The following is a 17,635-nucleotide window of genomic DNA, read 5'->3' as shown; positions in this document are numbered from 1 at the left end:
ATACACAAATAATACTTATCTGTCCAGTTTCCCAGAAGACCGCAGGGGGGGGGGGGGGGCGGCTCAGGGAAGTAACTCCTGCGTGTGTGTTGTGTTTTTTTATATATTTTTGGGGGATATTTATTATAGCAAAAAGTAAAAAATATTGAATTTTTTTCAAAATTGTCGCTATATTTTTGTTTATAGCGCAAAAAATAAAAACCGCAGAGGTGAATAAATACCACCAAAAGAAAGCTCTATTTGTGGGAAAAAAAGGACACCAATTTTGTTTGGGAGCCACGTCGCACGACCGCGCAATGGTCAGTTAAAATGACGCAGTGCCGAATCGCAAAAACTGGCCAGGTCCTTTACCTGCATAATGGTCCGGGTCTTAAGTGGTTAAAAAATACATTTGATTACTTGCTTGCTTTTTACATACATGTTTCCTTCTTTTTTTATGCCCAGTAACTCTTATATTGTAATAATCACTTTAGCTTCCATCTATTAAAGTAAAAGTTTCTATTTGCCTATCCAGAAATAATAACTCTATTTCAAGTTAGAGAGTAGAATTCTTATCTGACTTGTTGGTATGGTTAACGCCAACAATTTTCCTTAATGCCATCATTTGTCAGGAATCCTTTCATAAACATCCAACAAATTGACAACTTCCTTATATGTTCCTTATAAATTGAGTCATGTAGAATGGGTATGTAAATTGGCAGTATAAGATTCTGGGTAACCTGTGCTACCTTTCAAATCTATTACATGATTTTTCCTGGCAACCCAGTCCTTAAGGAGTTTCCAAATCAAAGTCCACCTGCTGCACATTTCCTGGGTAGTTGCGTATTGTACAGCTATACTGTTTCCTCTGTCATTGTAGGCATGACTGTTCAGAGCAGAGGAGCTGGTTTGGCTACATTATCTTCCCTTTTCATAGCAGTACAGCACTGAGAGCAGGAATGCAACATGGGTTATGCAAGAGCATTCAGTTTGTGATTACAAACTCCTTTCTCTCTCTTACAAACATGAAAACTCTGCAGGAAACAGCAAATACTCACGTATAACAGTAGCCTAAAACGGTTCTGAAAAGAATTCAACTGCCACTCCAGCGTCTTGGACTACGGAACTCTCAAAAAGTAGACGTAAACATGGACAGTAAAGGTATGTTAACATATGCACAGTTTGTTCAGATTACCGGGGTATTGTGTCTTTAATCTTGATAATGCTGCGAATGGATTTAGGGAGTGGTAGTAACATTTCGTTTCTGAATTCAATTGAGGCTTGTGTAGTATGCTGCAGAGATACAGAACTATACTTTAAAAAGGTTGAAAATGGGTCTTGTTACAAAAGAAATATTTTGTACCTCTTTTGCCTTCAGATTGTATTGTGTTTTTTTTTTTATATATTATTATTTTTTTGCTCATTAATCGCATTGTTTTATTATAAAAAGCAATGTAGGGGAAAAGGAAATGTGAGGATGAAGATTGCTCAGTTAACCATTGAGGCTGCATTTACATAGACGTTAAGAAAGGAATTAATTGTGTTTGTTGAATGGGAGACAGTTTTGTGAACTTGACTTTCCACATTGTAGGTGGTATTGGTGTGCATAGTACATTAATAAGAAAAATATACTGCGCTCATTTGAAAATCAAAAGTGGAAAAAAGCTGCAACCAAAAAGTGTTATACTACACCAAACAATTTGTAAACAGAGAAAAAGTTGCGCTTATTGGATTGGATTGGAATAAATACTTATAGAGCGCCGAATGCGAGTTGTGAAACTCGCGTCTAAGCGCTTACCAACAAGCTGAGGGTATCCAGTTCCCAAGAGCAAAAAAGAGGAAACTAGGACATCTAAGTAAAAGAGGGGAACAGACAAGAAATAAACAGAAATATAAAAAGAAGGGAGGGGGGGTGTCAGGGCACAAAAAGCCTATCCCTACTCCCTGACCATGGACCGCAGCCTGGGATTAAGGCAGCGTCCTGCTAAGGGCTTGGAAGGCCAAGTCTCTATCTGTAGGCTTGTGAAAAAAGAAGTGTTTTCAAGCCCTTACGAAAGGCCATCAAGGAGGAGGATGCTCGGAGCTGATGAGGGAGCTGGTTCCAAAGAGAGTTCCCCAGTGTTTGGAGCCGGCGGCCACCTTTTGAAGCTGATCGACTAGATTATTATGCTTATAAAGCATAATAGGTGCTGTGTGCTGAAAAACAGCTGACCCCAACAATTATATAGAACAAATGATAATAAGTATGTGAATCTACTAGTTGGTAATTATATCAAAAAGTGATACATCAAAAAATTATATGTGAAAATCAGTGAACAGTGGCAAATGAATCGTCATCCAATATAGAGTCCACCATAAAGGAAAGAAAGTCCATAATAAATGGTTTCCCAAGTGAAAAGGTCAACGAAGCATTCCAGGAAAAAGGTGATGAGAAAGGCACTTCCACCAAGATCACACACTGCCTCTTACCGAATTTAAATGATCTCTAAATTATAGGAGATCGGATACAGCATAAAACGATGATATCCTGGAAAGGATTATCCAGCTCGGGATGATCAGAAGATGGATGGTCTCAATCGATATGCCAACACGGGATGTATATGGAAAGGAAGAGGGGACTCACATAGTGTAAAATCCTCAAGTTTAATATATAGTAAAAGGAATTGCACTTACATTAGGTCAATGAATAAAACGCATCCAGTAAAATAAGCCAGCCGGCTCTCAAACAAACAGCCCGTATCTTCCGGGTCAGATCACAATGCGCGGTGACGTCAGAACGTCGCCTCCCTACGTTTTGTCTCGAAGGGGACGTTGTCACGGGATATCACGGGATATCATCACCTTTCCAGGATATCATCGTTTTATGCTGTATCCGATCTCCTATAATTTAGAGATCATTCAAATTCGGTAAGAGGCAGTGTGTGATCTTGGTGGAAGTGCCTTTCTCATCACCTTTTTCCTGGAATGCTTCGTTGACCTTTTCACTTGGGAAACCATTTATTATGGACTTTCTTTCCTTTATGGTGGACTCTATATTGGATGATGTGCATAGTACACGCCATTAGTAATCAAGCAAGGACCTAGTTTGCATTTTGCTTAGATGGCCATAACAGTCCAGCTATGCTCATTTTACTACATGGAGTAATATAAGGGTTATAAATCAGAATATACACGGCTAGAATAAAAAAATAAAAATCGGAGCAAAGATATCCCAAAGATGACCTATGTTCTCAACAAAATTCCTCTAACGCCTCTAAATATCATGACCACAACATATTCCATGGGTGCAAGGACAAAGCTACTCACACACCAGCTTCACCAGAACCTGTCGATTAATGGAGTTTGCTTCCTAATGAAATAACTGCAATATTCTAAATGATAGGGCTATTTTGTTATCACTGCTTTGAGGCTCTCTGCTGCTCTTTATCGTCGCTGTGTACATATATGAAAATCCATAATGTAGTGCTATATACAGTGTTATTAATGTAAAGTTTCCATGCTTTTCTTTACATGAACTAGGATCAGAGAAGGAGACCGAAGCACCGAAAAAGTCTCCATTCGATTTGATCTTCGGCCAGATACAAAGAAAAAAGTCAGACAAAGGAAAAAGCAGTATATTCCAGGTGAAGAGCTTATTCAGAGCATTTGATAAAGATGTAGCAAAGACAGATAATGAGAAGAATGAAAAGGAACTTGACCACAAGCCTAAATCTGAAGATCAAAAGTCAGACAATGTGGATTCTGGTCCTACAGAAGGTAAGAATCTGACAAGATTTTTATGAAATTAAAGCAAAAAAAGAAACAAGGTATAGGGTTTTAATAATGTATTAAAATGGTGTGGCACTGCACTCTAAGGTTGTCTGTGATCCAGATCATGGTATAGCTGGTAGTAGTTGATTACATTACACTGGACTCTCTCTCTGTAATGTTAAAGACGTTTAAACATTCTAATGAGCGTTCAGAAGATACCCCAACATTGGGACACAGTGGTGATTGAATTAAAAGAAACAAAACCAAAATCGCTCTCGCCTAGGTGGATGCAGCTTTTGTCCTATGCTGCTTCTGTCTCCAGCCAGCCCAAAGACTGCTAATTGCTCAGTTCTCAGTGAACCGTGGGCAGAGATCTGGTGACTGTTAGTATCTGGTTCTCTGCTTCAGCTCCTCCTGCGCTCACTGGAGCGCTGAGCTGTGGAGGGGGAGAAAGCGGCTGGCTCAGTCTCTCAACAGATTGCTGAGAGGCTGAGCCAGCTGTCGGTTCAGGCTTCTGGTTGAATCCCGACCATATGGTTGGGATATTTTTAGAGCCTGGACTGGCCCTGTGACGTCAGCTGACAGCAGGCTTTAGCCCACTGTTGGCTGAAAATGGGTCATATGAGTTCACAACGAACTGCACTCATGTGATCCCCAGGAGAAGTATAGCCAAAAGAGCTTTAGCTATACTTCTCCTTTAAAGTGTGGCTATAAATGCTGGGGTTTCTTAAAGCGGAGGTTCACCAAAAAAAAAAAATATTAAAAGCCAGCAGCTACAAATACCGTAGCAGCTGACTTTTAATAAATGGACACTTATCTGTCCAGCACGCCCGTGATGTCAGCAGCCAAAGCCGAGCAATCGCTCGTCTCTCGGCTGCCCCCGCCGCCATCCTCAGTGAGGGAATCAGGAAGCCAAGCATTGCGGCTTCACTGCCCGGTTACCTACTGCGCATGCGCGAGCGATGCGTCCTCACTGGTCCTGCTGTCTCCTGGGACCAGTGTGTTTCCCAGAAGACAGCGGGGGGAGGGAAGGGAAGGGACTCCCGTGGGAGTCTATTCCCGGAATTGGGGGCAAATACCTGTATTATACAGGTATCTGCACCCCCCCCCCCGAAAGGTGCCAAATGTGACACCGGAGCGGGGGAGGGTTCCGAAAAAGCAGAGGTTCACTTTTTGTGTGGACCTCTGCTTTAACACTCATCGGAACTGAAGAAGCGGCTTGGATAAGCTACAAAAATAACAAGTTAGACTGAATGTGACTACTACTAGTTGTACTACTAGTTGTACTAGTTTCCAAAATCAACCCACTGTAGACTAATGCTGTTGGAGTGATTTGCTAAAGTGTGAAATAAAATAAAATAAATAAGCCTGTATTCACTGGAAACATCCATGCATGCACAGGTAAATTTAGAATAGTAAGGAATGGTAAGTAAAGGAATCACTTTAAAGAGTTTGCCTAAGCAAACAGTATTAGGCAAATCTGTTGCAAAGTTCCTTGCCTGGAGATCCTGCCAGTAAGGCCTCGTACACACGACCGAGTTTCTCGGCAAAAACAAGCAAGAAACTTGCTGAGATTTTTTTTTTTGCCGAGAAAACCGGTCGTGTGTACATTTTTCGACGAAGAAACTGTCGAGGATCCCGTCGAGCCAAAAAGAGAGCATGTCTTCTTTTTCCTCTACGGGAATGGAGAAACGTGCCTTGTCGAGTTCCTCGACAGCCTTACAAGGAACTTGACGAGGAAAACGATGCGTTTCGCCCGTCGAGTTCCTCGGTCGTGTGTACGAGGCTTCACAGTACTTCTTGTTTTAGGCTGACAATGCCAAGCTTCTGCCTTGCAATTGACAATATTGTCAGCCTGCTGTGCACACTGTAGGTCAGGGGTCAGCAACCCATGGCCCGCCACCGATAGATGTCAGTGCCCGTGATTAATTCACTGGCACTAGGCCCGTGGACATTTTCGCCACTGTCCTCTTCATTGGACAGCAGCGAGCGCCAGTATCACAGGGCTGGATAGGAGCAGGAACCGCTGTAGTTTACTTTTTACATTACACAGCAGGTGATTGGTTGCTGAGCAATCCTAGCAACCAATCGCCATCCTATTAAAGCGGAGTTCCACCCAAAAGTGGAACTTCCGCTTAATCCACTCCTTGCCCCCTTAAATGCCACATTTGGCATGTCATTTTTTTTTTGGGGGGGGGGGCTTCAGGAGGAGTGGGACTTCCTGTCCCACTTCCTCCTTCCGCCGAGGGGCTGCTAAGGCGAATAAGCCTAATCGCCTTTCTGCAGCCCCTCCCTGTAGGTGATCGCCTGGGACACATGACAGGTCCCAGGCGATCGTCTGTCCAATTGCATGGCGCAGCGCCGCTCGCGCATGCTCAGTGACGCTCGCGCATGCGCAGTGGGTGCCCGGCCGTGAAGCCGAAAGCTGTCTTGGCCGGGTGCCCACACATGGAATGAAGACGCCGGCCGTAAAAGGGGGGGTGAGGAGCGGAGCCCCCGGCTGGCGCGTCGCTGGAACGTGGAGCAGGTGAGTGTCTGTTTATTAAAAGCCAGCAGCTACACTTTTTGTAGTTGCTGACTTTTAATGAACATAAAAACTGACTGAAACACCCCTTTAATGTGAAAAGTTGACCAGCAGTTCCTGCCCCCATCCAGCCCTGTGATATCGATCTCTGCTCTGCTCACTGTACACATGTGTAAGGTAGGATTATTATATATATTATGTTATTGTTATTATTATCTTCATCTATTAGCAGGTGAATGCAGCCCTCAATGCATTCACATACATTGAATCCATTGAATTCCTCAAGTGGAGGAAGGTTGCTGACCTCTGCTGTAGACTATTGGGCTGCCTATCCGCTCTGCAGGAGAAATGCACGTTCCTGAAAACAGCCCAACAGCCAACTGAAGGAACCTGTTAGCCTGAAACAAAAAGTGTTGTTGCTGACAGGTTACCCAGGCATGAAACTTTGCAACAGATTTACAAAAGATTGATTTGCTCAAAGTATAACTAAAGGCAAAACTTATTGTTTTTGTTTTGGATACCATGGAGAAAGTTTAGAACACAAGTCTGGTTTTTATTGCTCTCTGAGTCTAGGGAGATTCAACCTCTCTACCCTGTTTACTTTTTTCACTAGAACAGTGATGCCCCTTACACACGATCGTATTTTCCGTCGGATAAACCTTGGATGGTTTTTCCGATGGAATTCCGCTCAAGCTTGGTTTGCATACACACGGTCACACCAAAGTTCTCTGAACTTTTGACCGTCAAGAACGCAGTGACGTACAACACTACAAAGTAAATAAAATTATTCAGCGCTGGGACAATAAAAAAACTAAAACTATGCAAGCCAGCACTAAAGGTAAATTCAAGAAAAACACCTCAATAGAACATAATACAGATGGTAGTGCAGCGCAAATAATTAATAATAAAATAAACTAAACAATAAATCATAGAATAATAATGTCCAAAAGTGCTCATGTGCAAAAATCCAGCAATGAAGAAATGTGCAAAATCCAAAGGGTGATGTCCAAAGGATAGACAGAACCTCCACCAGACAATAGGAATGGCCTCTCACCTCAATGCTTCGACCTACAATAGGTCACAAAGCATAGTAGATATAAAACTTCCTGTTCTCAGACACACAGCAGCAGCCAGGCTTAATAAGGCAACCAGGAATAGCAAACACAGAGTAGTAAAATCTGCACACTCAAGCAGATGTCAGGGCAATTCAGGCATGTAAAAAAGAGGAGAATATCTAGTGCTCTCTGAAGCCAATGGCGTATTTAATACATAAAACAAAGGTAAAAAACTCACATTTAGGCGCACTCTCCAGTGAGTGCAACATACAGGCATATAGATAAACATCGCGGGTGACGTCACGTAGCCCCTCCCCCTCGTACGTCGTTACATCCCAATGGGCGGGACTTCTTCAGCGCGGGGTAGAGAAAGGACAACACTAAACACTACGACGAGCCAAGAAAATTAAGTTCAATGCTTCCGAGCATGCATCAAATTGTTTCCGAGCATGCATCGGAATATTGCGCATCGGAATTGCTACAGAGGATCGAATTTTCCGATAGAAATTTTTTCCGTCTGAAAATTTGAGAACCAGCTCTCAATCTTTTGCTGGCAGAAATTCCGACAGCAAAAGTCCGATGGAGCATACACACGGTTGGAATTTCCATTCAAAAGCTCACATCGGACTTTTGCTGTCTGAATTTCCAATCGTGTGTACGGGGCATAAAGGCTAGTTTACATTTGCTTCACAACATGGCTTTGGACACGCTTTGTTAAAACTCTCTGAAAGACAGTCAAAGCTCCGGTCACTAAATAAAATGGTTAGCTTACAGTCCTGTTTAAACCTGCCATTGCTTGGTGCTTCGATGGGGCTTTGGCGGGGCTTGGGGCTTCAAGCGAGCTTTGACATTGAAGATACTTTGAAGCACCACTAAAGCTACATGGGGTATAATTTTTGAAGCAAAGCCAAAGCAAAGCAAAACAAAAGCAGGACTGTAAGCTATTTTATTTAGTGACGGGGGCTTTCACTAGTGTTCAGAGAGCTTTAACAAAGCCTGTCCGAAGCCTTGTTGAAGCCGAAGCAAGTGTAAAGCCCTAATAGAGGGGAAATCTTCCAATAGGGACACTAGTTCTGGTGACACCCGGAAATTCCCTCACTTTGGAGAGATTTCCTCTCACTTCCTGTTTTGGCTATGGGACAGCAAATGAAGGGAAATCTCCATAATGGGATACAGATGGCAAAAGAAAAACCTAAATTAAAAAATATATATATATTTTTTAGTTCTACTACTAAGTGATTGTTGCCCACACCTTTTGTTTTGGAAAGGGAAGGAAATGCTTATGACATCTGTCATATTTTTTTTTTTAACCACTTCCCTACCGGCCCATAGTAAAATGACGTCCACAAAGAACTTCTGCCGTTCAGAGTGGACGTCATGTGACGTCCTGGGCTTTCCGGGTGGATATCTGAATGATGCCTGCAGCTAGAGGCATCATTCAGATATCCTTCTAAACTGCCGGCGATTCTGCACAACGTAAGAACGATCATAGCGGCGGTTCCGCCGCTAGATCGTTCTTACAGGCGGCGGGAGGGGACATCCCCCCCCCTCCCGCCGCCATCCGGTGCTTCTCCGGGCTCTCCCGTGCCATCGGGGGCCCGGAGAACGAATCGTCCGGCGCTCGCAGGAAGCATAGAGATGACTGGTGACCAGATGGTCACCAGTCATCTCTATGACCGTCGGAGGACCCGGGCGCGATGTGATGACGTCACGCCCGGGTCCCGTAAGTAAACAAAGCCGCGATTGCGGCTGCTAAGCAACCACAAGCATGAGATCGGTGAATTTTTTTTCACCGATTTCATGCTTTCCAGCCTGGAGGAGAGATGTGGGGTCTTACTGACCCCGCATCTCTCCATAAAGAGTACCTGTCACACACATTCCTATTACAAGGGATGTTTACATTCCTTGTAATAGGAATAAAAGTGATAAAAAAAAAAAAAATTAAAAAAAAAAGTGTAAAAAAAGAAATAAATATATATATAAAAAAAAAAGAAATAAAAATTTATTTTTTTAACGCCCCTGTCCCCGGTAGCTTGCGCGCAGAAGCGAACGCACACGCAAGTCCCGCCGACATATGTAAACGCCGTTTAAACCACATATGTGAGGTATCGCCGCGTGCGTTAGAGTGCCAGCAACAATTCTAGCACTAGATCTCCTCTGTAAATCTAAACTGGTAACCTGTAAAAAATTTCAAATCGTTGCCTATGGAGATTTTTAAGTACCGAAGTTTGGCGCCATTCCATGAGTGTGCGCAATTTTAAAGCGTGACATGTTGGGTATCTATTTACTCGGTGTAACATCATATTTCATATTTTACAAAAAAATTGGGCTAACTTTACTGTTTTTAAATTTTTTTAATTCATGAAACAATTTTTTTCCCAAAAAAAGGCGTTTGAAAAATTATTGCGCAAATACCGTGCAAGATAAAAGGTTTCAATGACCGTCGTTTTATTCCCTAGGGTGTCTGCTAAAAAAAACATATATAATGTTTGGGGGTTCTGCGTAATTTTCTAGAAAAAAAATTATGATTTGTACATGTAGGAGAGAAGTGCCAGAATAGGCCCGGTATGGATGGGTGTATAACTGCCCGGTATGGAAGAGGTTAACCTGTCAGATATTTTCCTTTGATTCCTGTCTTAGAAAATAAAACAGGAAGTTATGCCGTGTACACACGACAGTTTTTAATGGTCTAGAAAAAATTGTGGGCTAGATTCAGGTAGCCGGGCGCATTGTTACCGCGGCGTAGCGTATCGTATTTACGTATCGCCGCCATAAATCAGAGAGGCAAGTGCTGTATTCACAAAGCACTTGCCTCCTAAGTTACGGCGGCGTAGCGTAAATGGGGCCGGCTTAAGCGCGCCTAATTCAAATGAGTATGAGGGGGCGTGTTTTATGTAAATGGGTGGTGACCCGACATGATTGACGTTTTTTCCGAACGGCGCATGCGCCGTCCGTGTACATATCCCAGTGTGCATTGCTCCAAAGTACGCCGCAAGGACGTATTGGTTTCGACGTGAACGTAAATTACGTCCAGCCCTATTCGCAAACGACTTACGCAAACAACGTAAAAAAATCTAAATTTGACGCGGGAACGCCATCCATACTTAACATTGCGTACGCCTCATAGAAGCAGGAGCAACGTTACGCCGGAAAAGCCTTACGCAAACGATGTAAAAAAATTCCGCCGGGCGCACGTACGTTTGTGAATCGGCGTATCTAGGTCATTTGCATATTCTACGCCGAAAACGACGGAAGCGCCACCTAGCAGCCAGCGTAAATATGCATTTTAAAATACGACGGTGTAAGAGACTTACGCCAGTCGGATCTTAGGCTAATTTTGGCGTATCTTGCTTTCTGAATACAGAAAGAAGATACGCCGGCGCAGCTTTGAATTTACGCGGCGTATCTATAGATCCCCCAGCGTAAATCAATGCTGAATCTAGCCCTGTGTTTTTTCGATGTGATTCTTGTCAAGCCTGCCTTGCCTACACACGATTGTGAAAGAAAATGCTCGAGCAAAGCGCAGTGATGTACAACACGTACGATGGCACTATAAAGGGGAAGGTTAGGATGAAGGAAAAAAGGTGGGACAGCCGCACTCCAAAAAAACTCCTCCTTTAATTAAAAATCACAAAATACATGCCACAGCAAAAAACAGCACAACAAAAGAAAAGCTGACGTTTCGCACTATGCCTTAGTGCTTCTTCATAGCTCAAAGGGGAAGTTCCATTCGTATGGCGCCACCCTTGGGGCTTCTTTTGCTGATTTTGTTTTAGTAAAAGTTTGGTGAGAGACGATTCGCGATTTTCAGTCTGTTACAGCGTGACAAATGTGCTCTCTCTATTACAAACACTAGTTTTACCAGAACGAGCACTCCCGTCTCATAACTTGCTTCTGAGCATGCGCGGTTTTTCACGTCGTTAAAGCCTACACACGACTGTTTTTCACAACGTGAAAAACGACGCAAAAAAATAGAGCATGTTCTAAATTTTTAATGCCCATTTTTCACGTCATGAAAAATGCTCTGGAGCCCACACACGATCGTTTTTAATGTCCATTTTTTAAAAATTAAATTTTTCCCGTCATGAAAAACGGTCGCGGGTGCGGCTTAAGAGTTCTCTCCAAAGTGAGGGGATATTCCCTATTAGACATTAGTGACCAAAGTAGGTGTCTCATTGGAAGATTTCTCTTTACCTCCTGTTTCTGTGACAGCTCAAAAATGCTGGTTCTCCCATAACTTCCTGTACTGGAGACAATGATCATCAGTGAGGGTGACTCTCTCTAGAAGGGACACAGATAGCAACAGCAACCCTTCTCTACTCTATCTTAAATAAAAATAAAAGTTTGAATTTACATAATCATTTAATGTCTATGGGTATTAAATTCTATGGGCCAAATCCACAAAAGGGATACGACGGCGTAATTGCTGTAACGCCGTCGTATCCCTGTTCCTAACTATGGAACTGATCCACAGAATCAGTTTTCCATAGTTAGGCAGAAGATCCGGCATGTGTAAGGGACTTACACTGCCGGATCTTAGGATGCAGTACCGCATCCGCCGCTGGGGGCATTTCGTGTCGAAATGCCGCCTCGGGTATGCAAATTAGCACTTACGGAGATCCACGAAGCTTTTCAGCTTTGTTTTTTCTCCGTAAGTTTTAGTTTGCATACGCAAAATTAGAGCTGCTTTTACATGGTGTAAAGTTAGTACACCATGTAAAAGCAGACCTTTCTGTCCAGCGACGCGATTTTTTTTAAATTTAAAAAAAAAAAAATTTCCGCCGTATCTTTTTTTTTTTCCGACGCAACTTTATTGACCCGTCGCAATCCACAAAGCTCGGCGTAACGTAATTTCGCGCTATGCACGTCGGGAAAATGACGTCACGAGCATGCGCAGTACGGCCGGCGCGGGAGCGCGCCTAATAAAAATGGGAATTGCCCCCATTTGAATAGGAACGCCTTGCGACGGCGGAATTTAAGTTACACAGCCCAAAATTTCTAGGTAAGTGCTTTGTGGATCGGGCACTTAGGTAGAAATTTTAAGGCAGTGTAACTTAAATGGAAAAAATTTAGTTAGGCACGATCTTTGTGGATTTGGCCCTATCAATGTCAATGTTCTTGCTTTAGAGTAATACGTTTCATAATGCAACATGTTAGTACAATATGGTGCCATTTATTCTGATTAGCACCCCCTATGAACCTTGCTGATAGGCACATTAATGTGCAGTGTGGTGTGCTGCTTTCAATAGTGCATGCATGATTTTTGGCCCATTGTTTTGTAAAGGCTGCCCTGACACAATGCACATTAATGCGCAACACACTGTGTGTTAACGTGCACCTGGTTAATGCACTACAGCAGACCAGACTGGTGTAAATGGTTCCTAATGGAATAAATGGCCATTTAATTTTTATATCGTAAATTTATTTACATAATTATATATTGTTTTTATTTCACAGAAGAGGATTCAGACAGCACTGGATGGTTAAAAGTGACACATTTTATGGAAAAGTTTGGGAAGAAAGCAGATATTCACTATATAAACCTTAATAACTGTGAACTGACAGTTGTTGACATAAAAGAGCTTGGTAAGCAGAAAAGTGTACGATTCAGCAGTTACAAAGGACACAAGGAAAAGCTTTAATGAGAATAAGGCAGCCCATAGAATATATATATATATATATATATATATATATATATATATATATATATATATATATATATAAAATTTCAACCAGCAGAGCTGATCCCACTTCAAATGTGTGGATTGGAGGAAATTCCTCCTACTATGCTTTAGTTGGTGCCACTCATCGTTTGGGAAAAACCTGACAGACTGGTTGTACAGAAGTTGCTCTGTAGATAAACTTCTGTACAACCAGGGTGCCCATGCATGGATTAAAATTCAGCCGGTTCAGCAGGGGACAAAAGGCTTTTGATCCATGTATGTGTGACTTAAGAGGATCCCTCCACTGTCCACAAATATGTATCCTTTTAAAGTGGAACTCCAAAAAAAACTTTTTATCTTGTTTTGGGCAGAGGGGGCGCATTGCAATTTATGAGCTGCTGCAATTGCTTTCTATGTCACTGCTGTGGACTCTCAGGGACAGAAAACGAGAGCACTTGTTAGATTTTACAGTTGTCACCAGTATAGAACCAGAATGATATCCTGCTGGGCTTCTGTTAGAAGAAGAGAGGGAAAATCCACCCAAGTCAGTAGAGTAAAACAAAATACCAAACTGATTTCCCTCCACATTCTGACCAAAGCTAGGAAAATGTTTAAGCTGAACTTATCTAACCACAGTCAATAGTTTCTGATTGTTTTACACATGCCTCAGTAAACTATTTGATACAATTCTTAAACCAGCACTTTCAGTTTACCTTCTCTCTTAGTACCGCTTCCCTTACGTTCTTGTCTTCATAGGAGAGAGTTGACAGTAGACAGTGCAGTTCTCAGTCAATCTGTTAGCTTGGTAAAGGGGGGAGCACTTTGCCATATTAGCCTATGGGGCTGTGTATTTCTATTGATGCACACAGTGTAGGGATACACAACTCTAGTCCCTGCATGCAAGAGTGGCTTTATAGGATGTTGCAAGAGAAAGGAACCACCTTGAAACAAGAAACCTGGGGCAGTGATCACGGCACCAGCTTAACCACTTGGGATCCGCCTGCCGTCAATTGACGGCTACAGTGCGGATCCCAATCGCCAAACTGCCGTCAATTGACGTCCGCCCCCTAGGGCGGTCCCCGCGCGCGCTCCAGAGTGCGCTGCGGGGAAAATCTGTGTTGGCCGTGTCCCTCGGACACAGCCAATTACAGATCGCCGCGAACGGCCAATCAGAGTGGCCGTTCGCGAGGCGATCTGTGCGGCCAATGAGAGAGGATCTCATATGTAAACATATGAGATCATCTCTCATTGCCGTTTTACACAGAGACAGCGGTGCTGTCTCTGGAGAGGAGACCGATCTGTGTCTCTTGTACATAGAGACACAGATCGGTCACCCCCCCAGTCACCCCCCCCTCCACCTACAGTTAGAACACTAAGCAGGGATACATTTAACCCCTTCCTCACCCCCTAGTGTTAACCCCTTCAATGCCAGTCACATTTATACTGTAATTAGTGCATATTTATAGCACTGATCGCAGTATAAATGTGAATGGCGCCAAAAATGTGTCCGATGTGTCCGCCATAACGTCGCAGTCCCATTAAAAATCGCAGATCGCCGCCATTTCTAGTAAAAAAAAATAATTAAAAAAAAATAATTCTGTCCCCTATTTTGTAAGCGCTATAACTTTTGTGCAAACCAGTCGCTTATTGCGATTTTTTTTTTTTTTTTTACCAAAAATATGTAGAAGAATACGTATCGGCCTAAACTGAGAAAAAAAAATGTTTTGTTTTTTTTTAAATTGGGATATTTATTATAGCAAGAAGTAAAAAATATTGTATTTTTTTCAAAATTGTCTCACTTTTTTGTTTATAGCGCAAAAAATAAAAACCGCACAGGCGATCAAATACCACCAAAAGAAAGCTCTACTTGTGGGGAAAAAAGGACGTCAATTTTGTTTGGGAGCCACGTCGCACGACCGCGCAATTGTTAGTTAAAGCGATGCAGTGCTGAAAGCTGAAATTTCACCTGGGCAGGAGGGGGGTATATGTGCCCAGTAAGCAAGTGGTTAAAGGATAAGTTCACCTTTTGTTAAATGTTACACCTGTATTCAGTGATCCTCTCCCTGCACCTGCTGCCAAAATTTAAAAACAGCGTGGCTGTGTGGAGTTCCGCCCACACAGCCATGTCATTCATTCACAGAGATTTGTGAATGAATGAGCTACAAGTCCCATCTGCCACCGCTCAGTGAACTACCAGGGTGCTCATCAGTGCCCTTGTAGTTTACTGACACTTCCTGCAGCTAAGTAACTGCTCATATGGATGTATTAAGCAGACAGCTTTCAGGAGTGTCTGCAGGAGCCTCAAATTGCACCCACACTTTTCTGATCGTAGGTGCAATGCTTTGCAAGCTTCATGGTAAAAAAATAAAAATAAAACATGTGTAGCACTACCACCGAAGGTTTGTTTTGGGTGGCATGTTACCTCTGTATCTCCGCCGTCTAGGGTACTTGATGAGAGTTGTAGTAAAGGGAATGTCCACACAACAGGTGTCTTTTCTATGCTTTTATTACCCAGCCGGGTAAAAATGATTAAAGAGTAGAAAGGTGAAGGTATAGCAAATAGAAGACAGTAAATCCAGGTGTAACTGAACACGGAAACAGTCCTGCTTCCAACAACACTTTACTTCGCCACTCCAGCCGGAGTGGGTATAGCGCACCTGGACAGGCCTCTCTCACCAGCCTGGTAGCCAGAGTGTCACTCGATCTTAGGATTAAGTCCCTGCCACAGACCCTCCTATAATGCATAAGTGTATTCTGGGAAATGCCCCCCAATATCTATGCGAAAAACTAAAAGCTCACAACACCAATCGCATTCTGCGATCCACCAATCAAAATCTACTCCAGATACCCAAAACCAGATACAAGTCCAAAGGAGAACGAAGATTTGCGGTCCAAGGACCCAGATTATGGAACGCTCTACCAACCAGCATCCGGTTGGAGGTAAACCACTTGGCCTTCAGGAGAAAGATCAAAACCCATCTCTTCTGAGGGCCCAGGGATTGGATACCAAGCGCCCAGAGGCAATTCAGTTTGCATGTGTTGCGCTATATAAGTTTCTCACTCACTCACTCACTATAAGATTGGAGACAATTAGGCCCGGATTCACAGACACTGGCGCATATTTATGCCGCCGTAGCGTATCTCCTTTACGCTACACCGACGCAGCGCAGAGAGGCAAGCACTGAATTCACAAAGCACTTCCTCCCAAATCTGCGCTGGGTTTCCAAGGCGTAAGCCGGTGTAAGTGGAAGTGGGCGTGAGCCATGCTAATGAGGCATGACCACATGCAAATGATGGGCCAAACGCCAGACAGATACGAATCGCCTACTGCACATGCGCTGTCCCGTGGACGCATCCCTGTGCGCATGCTCACAAATACGTCTGAACAACTGCCTAAGATACGCCGGATCACTGCCTACGGCATGAACGTAACTTACGCCTAGTCATATTCACGTCCTACGTAAACTACGCAAAATACGTCGGCTTGTGTTCCCTGGTGCAGCCCTTTGAATGGATGCTGCTGAGTTACACCTCCTTTATGGGGCATAACTTTACAGACGGACGTACGTTTGTGAATCAGCGTATCTGCATCATTTGCATATATGAATAGAAAATCAATGGGAGCGCCAAATCCTTCCAACGTAAATATGCGCCCACTCTACGCCGGCGTAGGCAAGTTACGTCGGTCGGAAAAAGCCTATTTTCAGGCGTATCTTAGTTTCTGAGTCCGGCGCATAGATACGACGGCGCAAATTTGCACTTACGCGGCGTATCTCGAAATACGTTGGCGCAAGTGCTTTGTGAATCCGGGCCTTATGGTCCAGAATCCTCTCTTAGTAGATTCAGCACTCGGATCTCCTTCAGGTAGTTTTGCAAAGTTACCAGCTGACAGGCGACCAACATCCAGTCTGTCAGAACTCAGGTGGTCCCCCGATGAATGGACAGGCCCCTCCTGGAACACCAGCCTCGTGCTTGGTATCCCTCGGACAGACTCCTCATCTGGCAGCTTCCTCCAATTGGACGGACAGCTCAGGACCCCCTCCAGATTGGAGACCCAGTCGACTACTGGGCCCACACAGTGGATCAATTGCTCCAGGCCAACGTGGTCCCGGAACCAGGAACACTGCTGCCCACTCACACCCCGGCTAGGAGGGCCATATGCGGGGGTGTCGTGGAATGGCTACCCCAATGGTGGGCGCCACACGTGGAAGAACCTCAAGGTAATTGCGTCTGCCCCCTTTATACCCCTTCCCAGCATGCACAGCGAGGCAGCCAACTCCTGACTGGCCGCTAAGGAGTGGCACTCAGAACACTTGACCACACTGCTGCCACTGCCACCTGCCGTCCGGGGGTGCTGGGAGTCCCCGGACAAAAGGACAGCCCACAGCACCACCAAGCTAGAGCAGAGACCCAAATGTAAACAATCAAACGGATTCAGAGCTATTTCTCTAATATTAACATAGCAACGGCTCTGAGAGTAGCCAGGCGCTACACATGCATATTATTTATTTTTACAAAAGGTGAACTTGGCCTTTAAATGGGAACATGGGAAAAGATTGATAAAAAAGCTGAATACTCAGTAAGGCTTCGTTCACTCTGGTTTGACAGTAGCTGCGTTTGCTCATTTACAACAGCTGATTCATTTGAAGATTCTGGGAAAAGGT

General features: G+C 43.7%; 1 protein-coding gene across 1 annotated transcript in view; it reads left to right on the top strand.

The window, feature by feature from the left end:
• Positions 1–832: 832 nt before the first annotated feature.
• Positions 833–17,635, top strand: part of LRRC31 (leucine rich repeat containing 31) — a 45,582-nt gene continuing 28,779 nt past the window's right edge. Inside the window, exons 1-3 of the mRNA XM_040349321.1 lie at positions 833–1,140; positions 3,499–3,735; positions 12,766–12,894. Coding sequence (XP_040205255.1) covers positions 1,128–1,140; positions 3,499–3,735; positions 12,766–12,894 — 379 coding nt within the window. The 5' untranslated portion in view covers positions 833–1,127. The remainder of the gene's footprint in view (positions 1,141–3,498; positions 3,736–12,765; positions 12,895–17,635) is intronic.

The sequence above is a fragment of the Rana temporaria genome, chromosome 4 (assembly GCF_905171775.1).
Source record: "Rana temporaria chromosome 4, aRanTem1.1, whole genome shotgun sequence".
In the NCBI taxonomy this organism is placed as follows: Eukaryota; Metazoa; Chordata; class Amphibia; order Anura; family Ranidae; genus Rana; species Rana temporaria.
The sequence above is the reverse complement of the archived record's forward strand: the minus strand, read 5'-3'. Positions and strand labels throughout refer to the sequence as shown.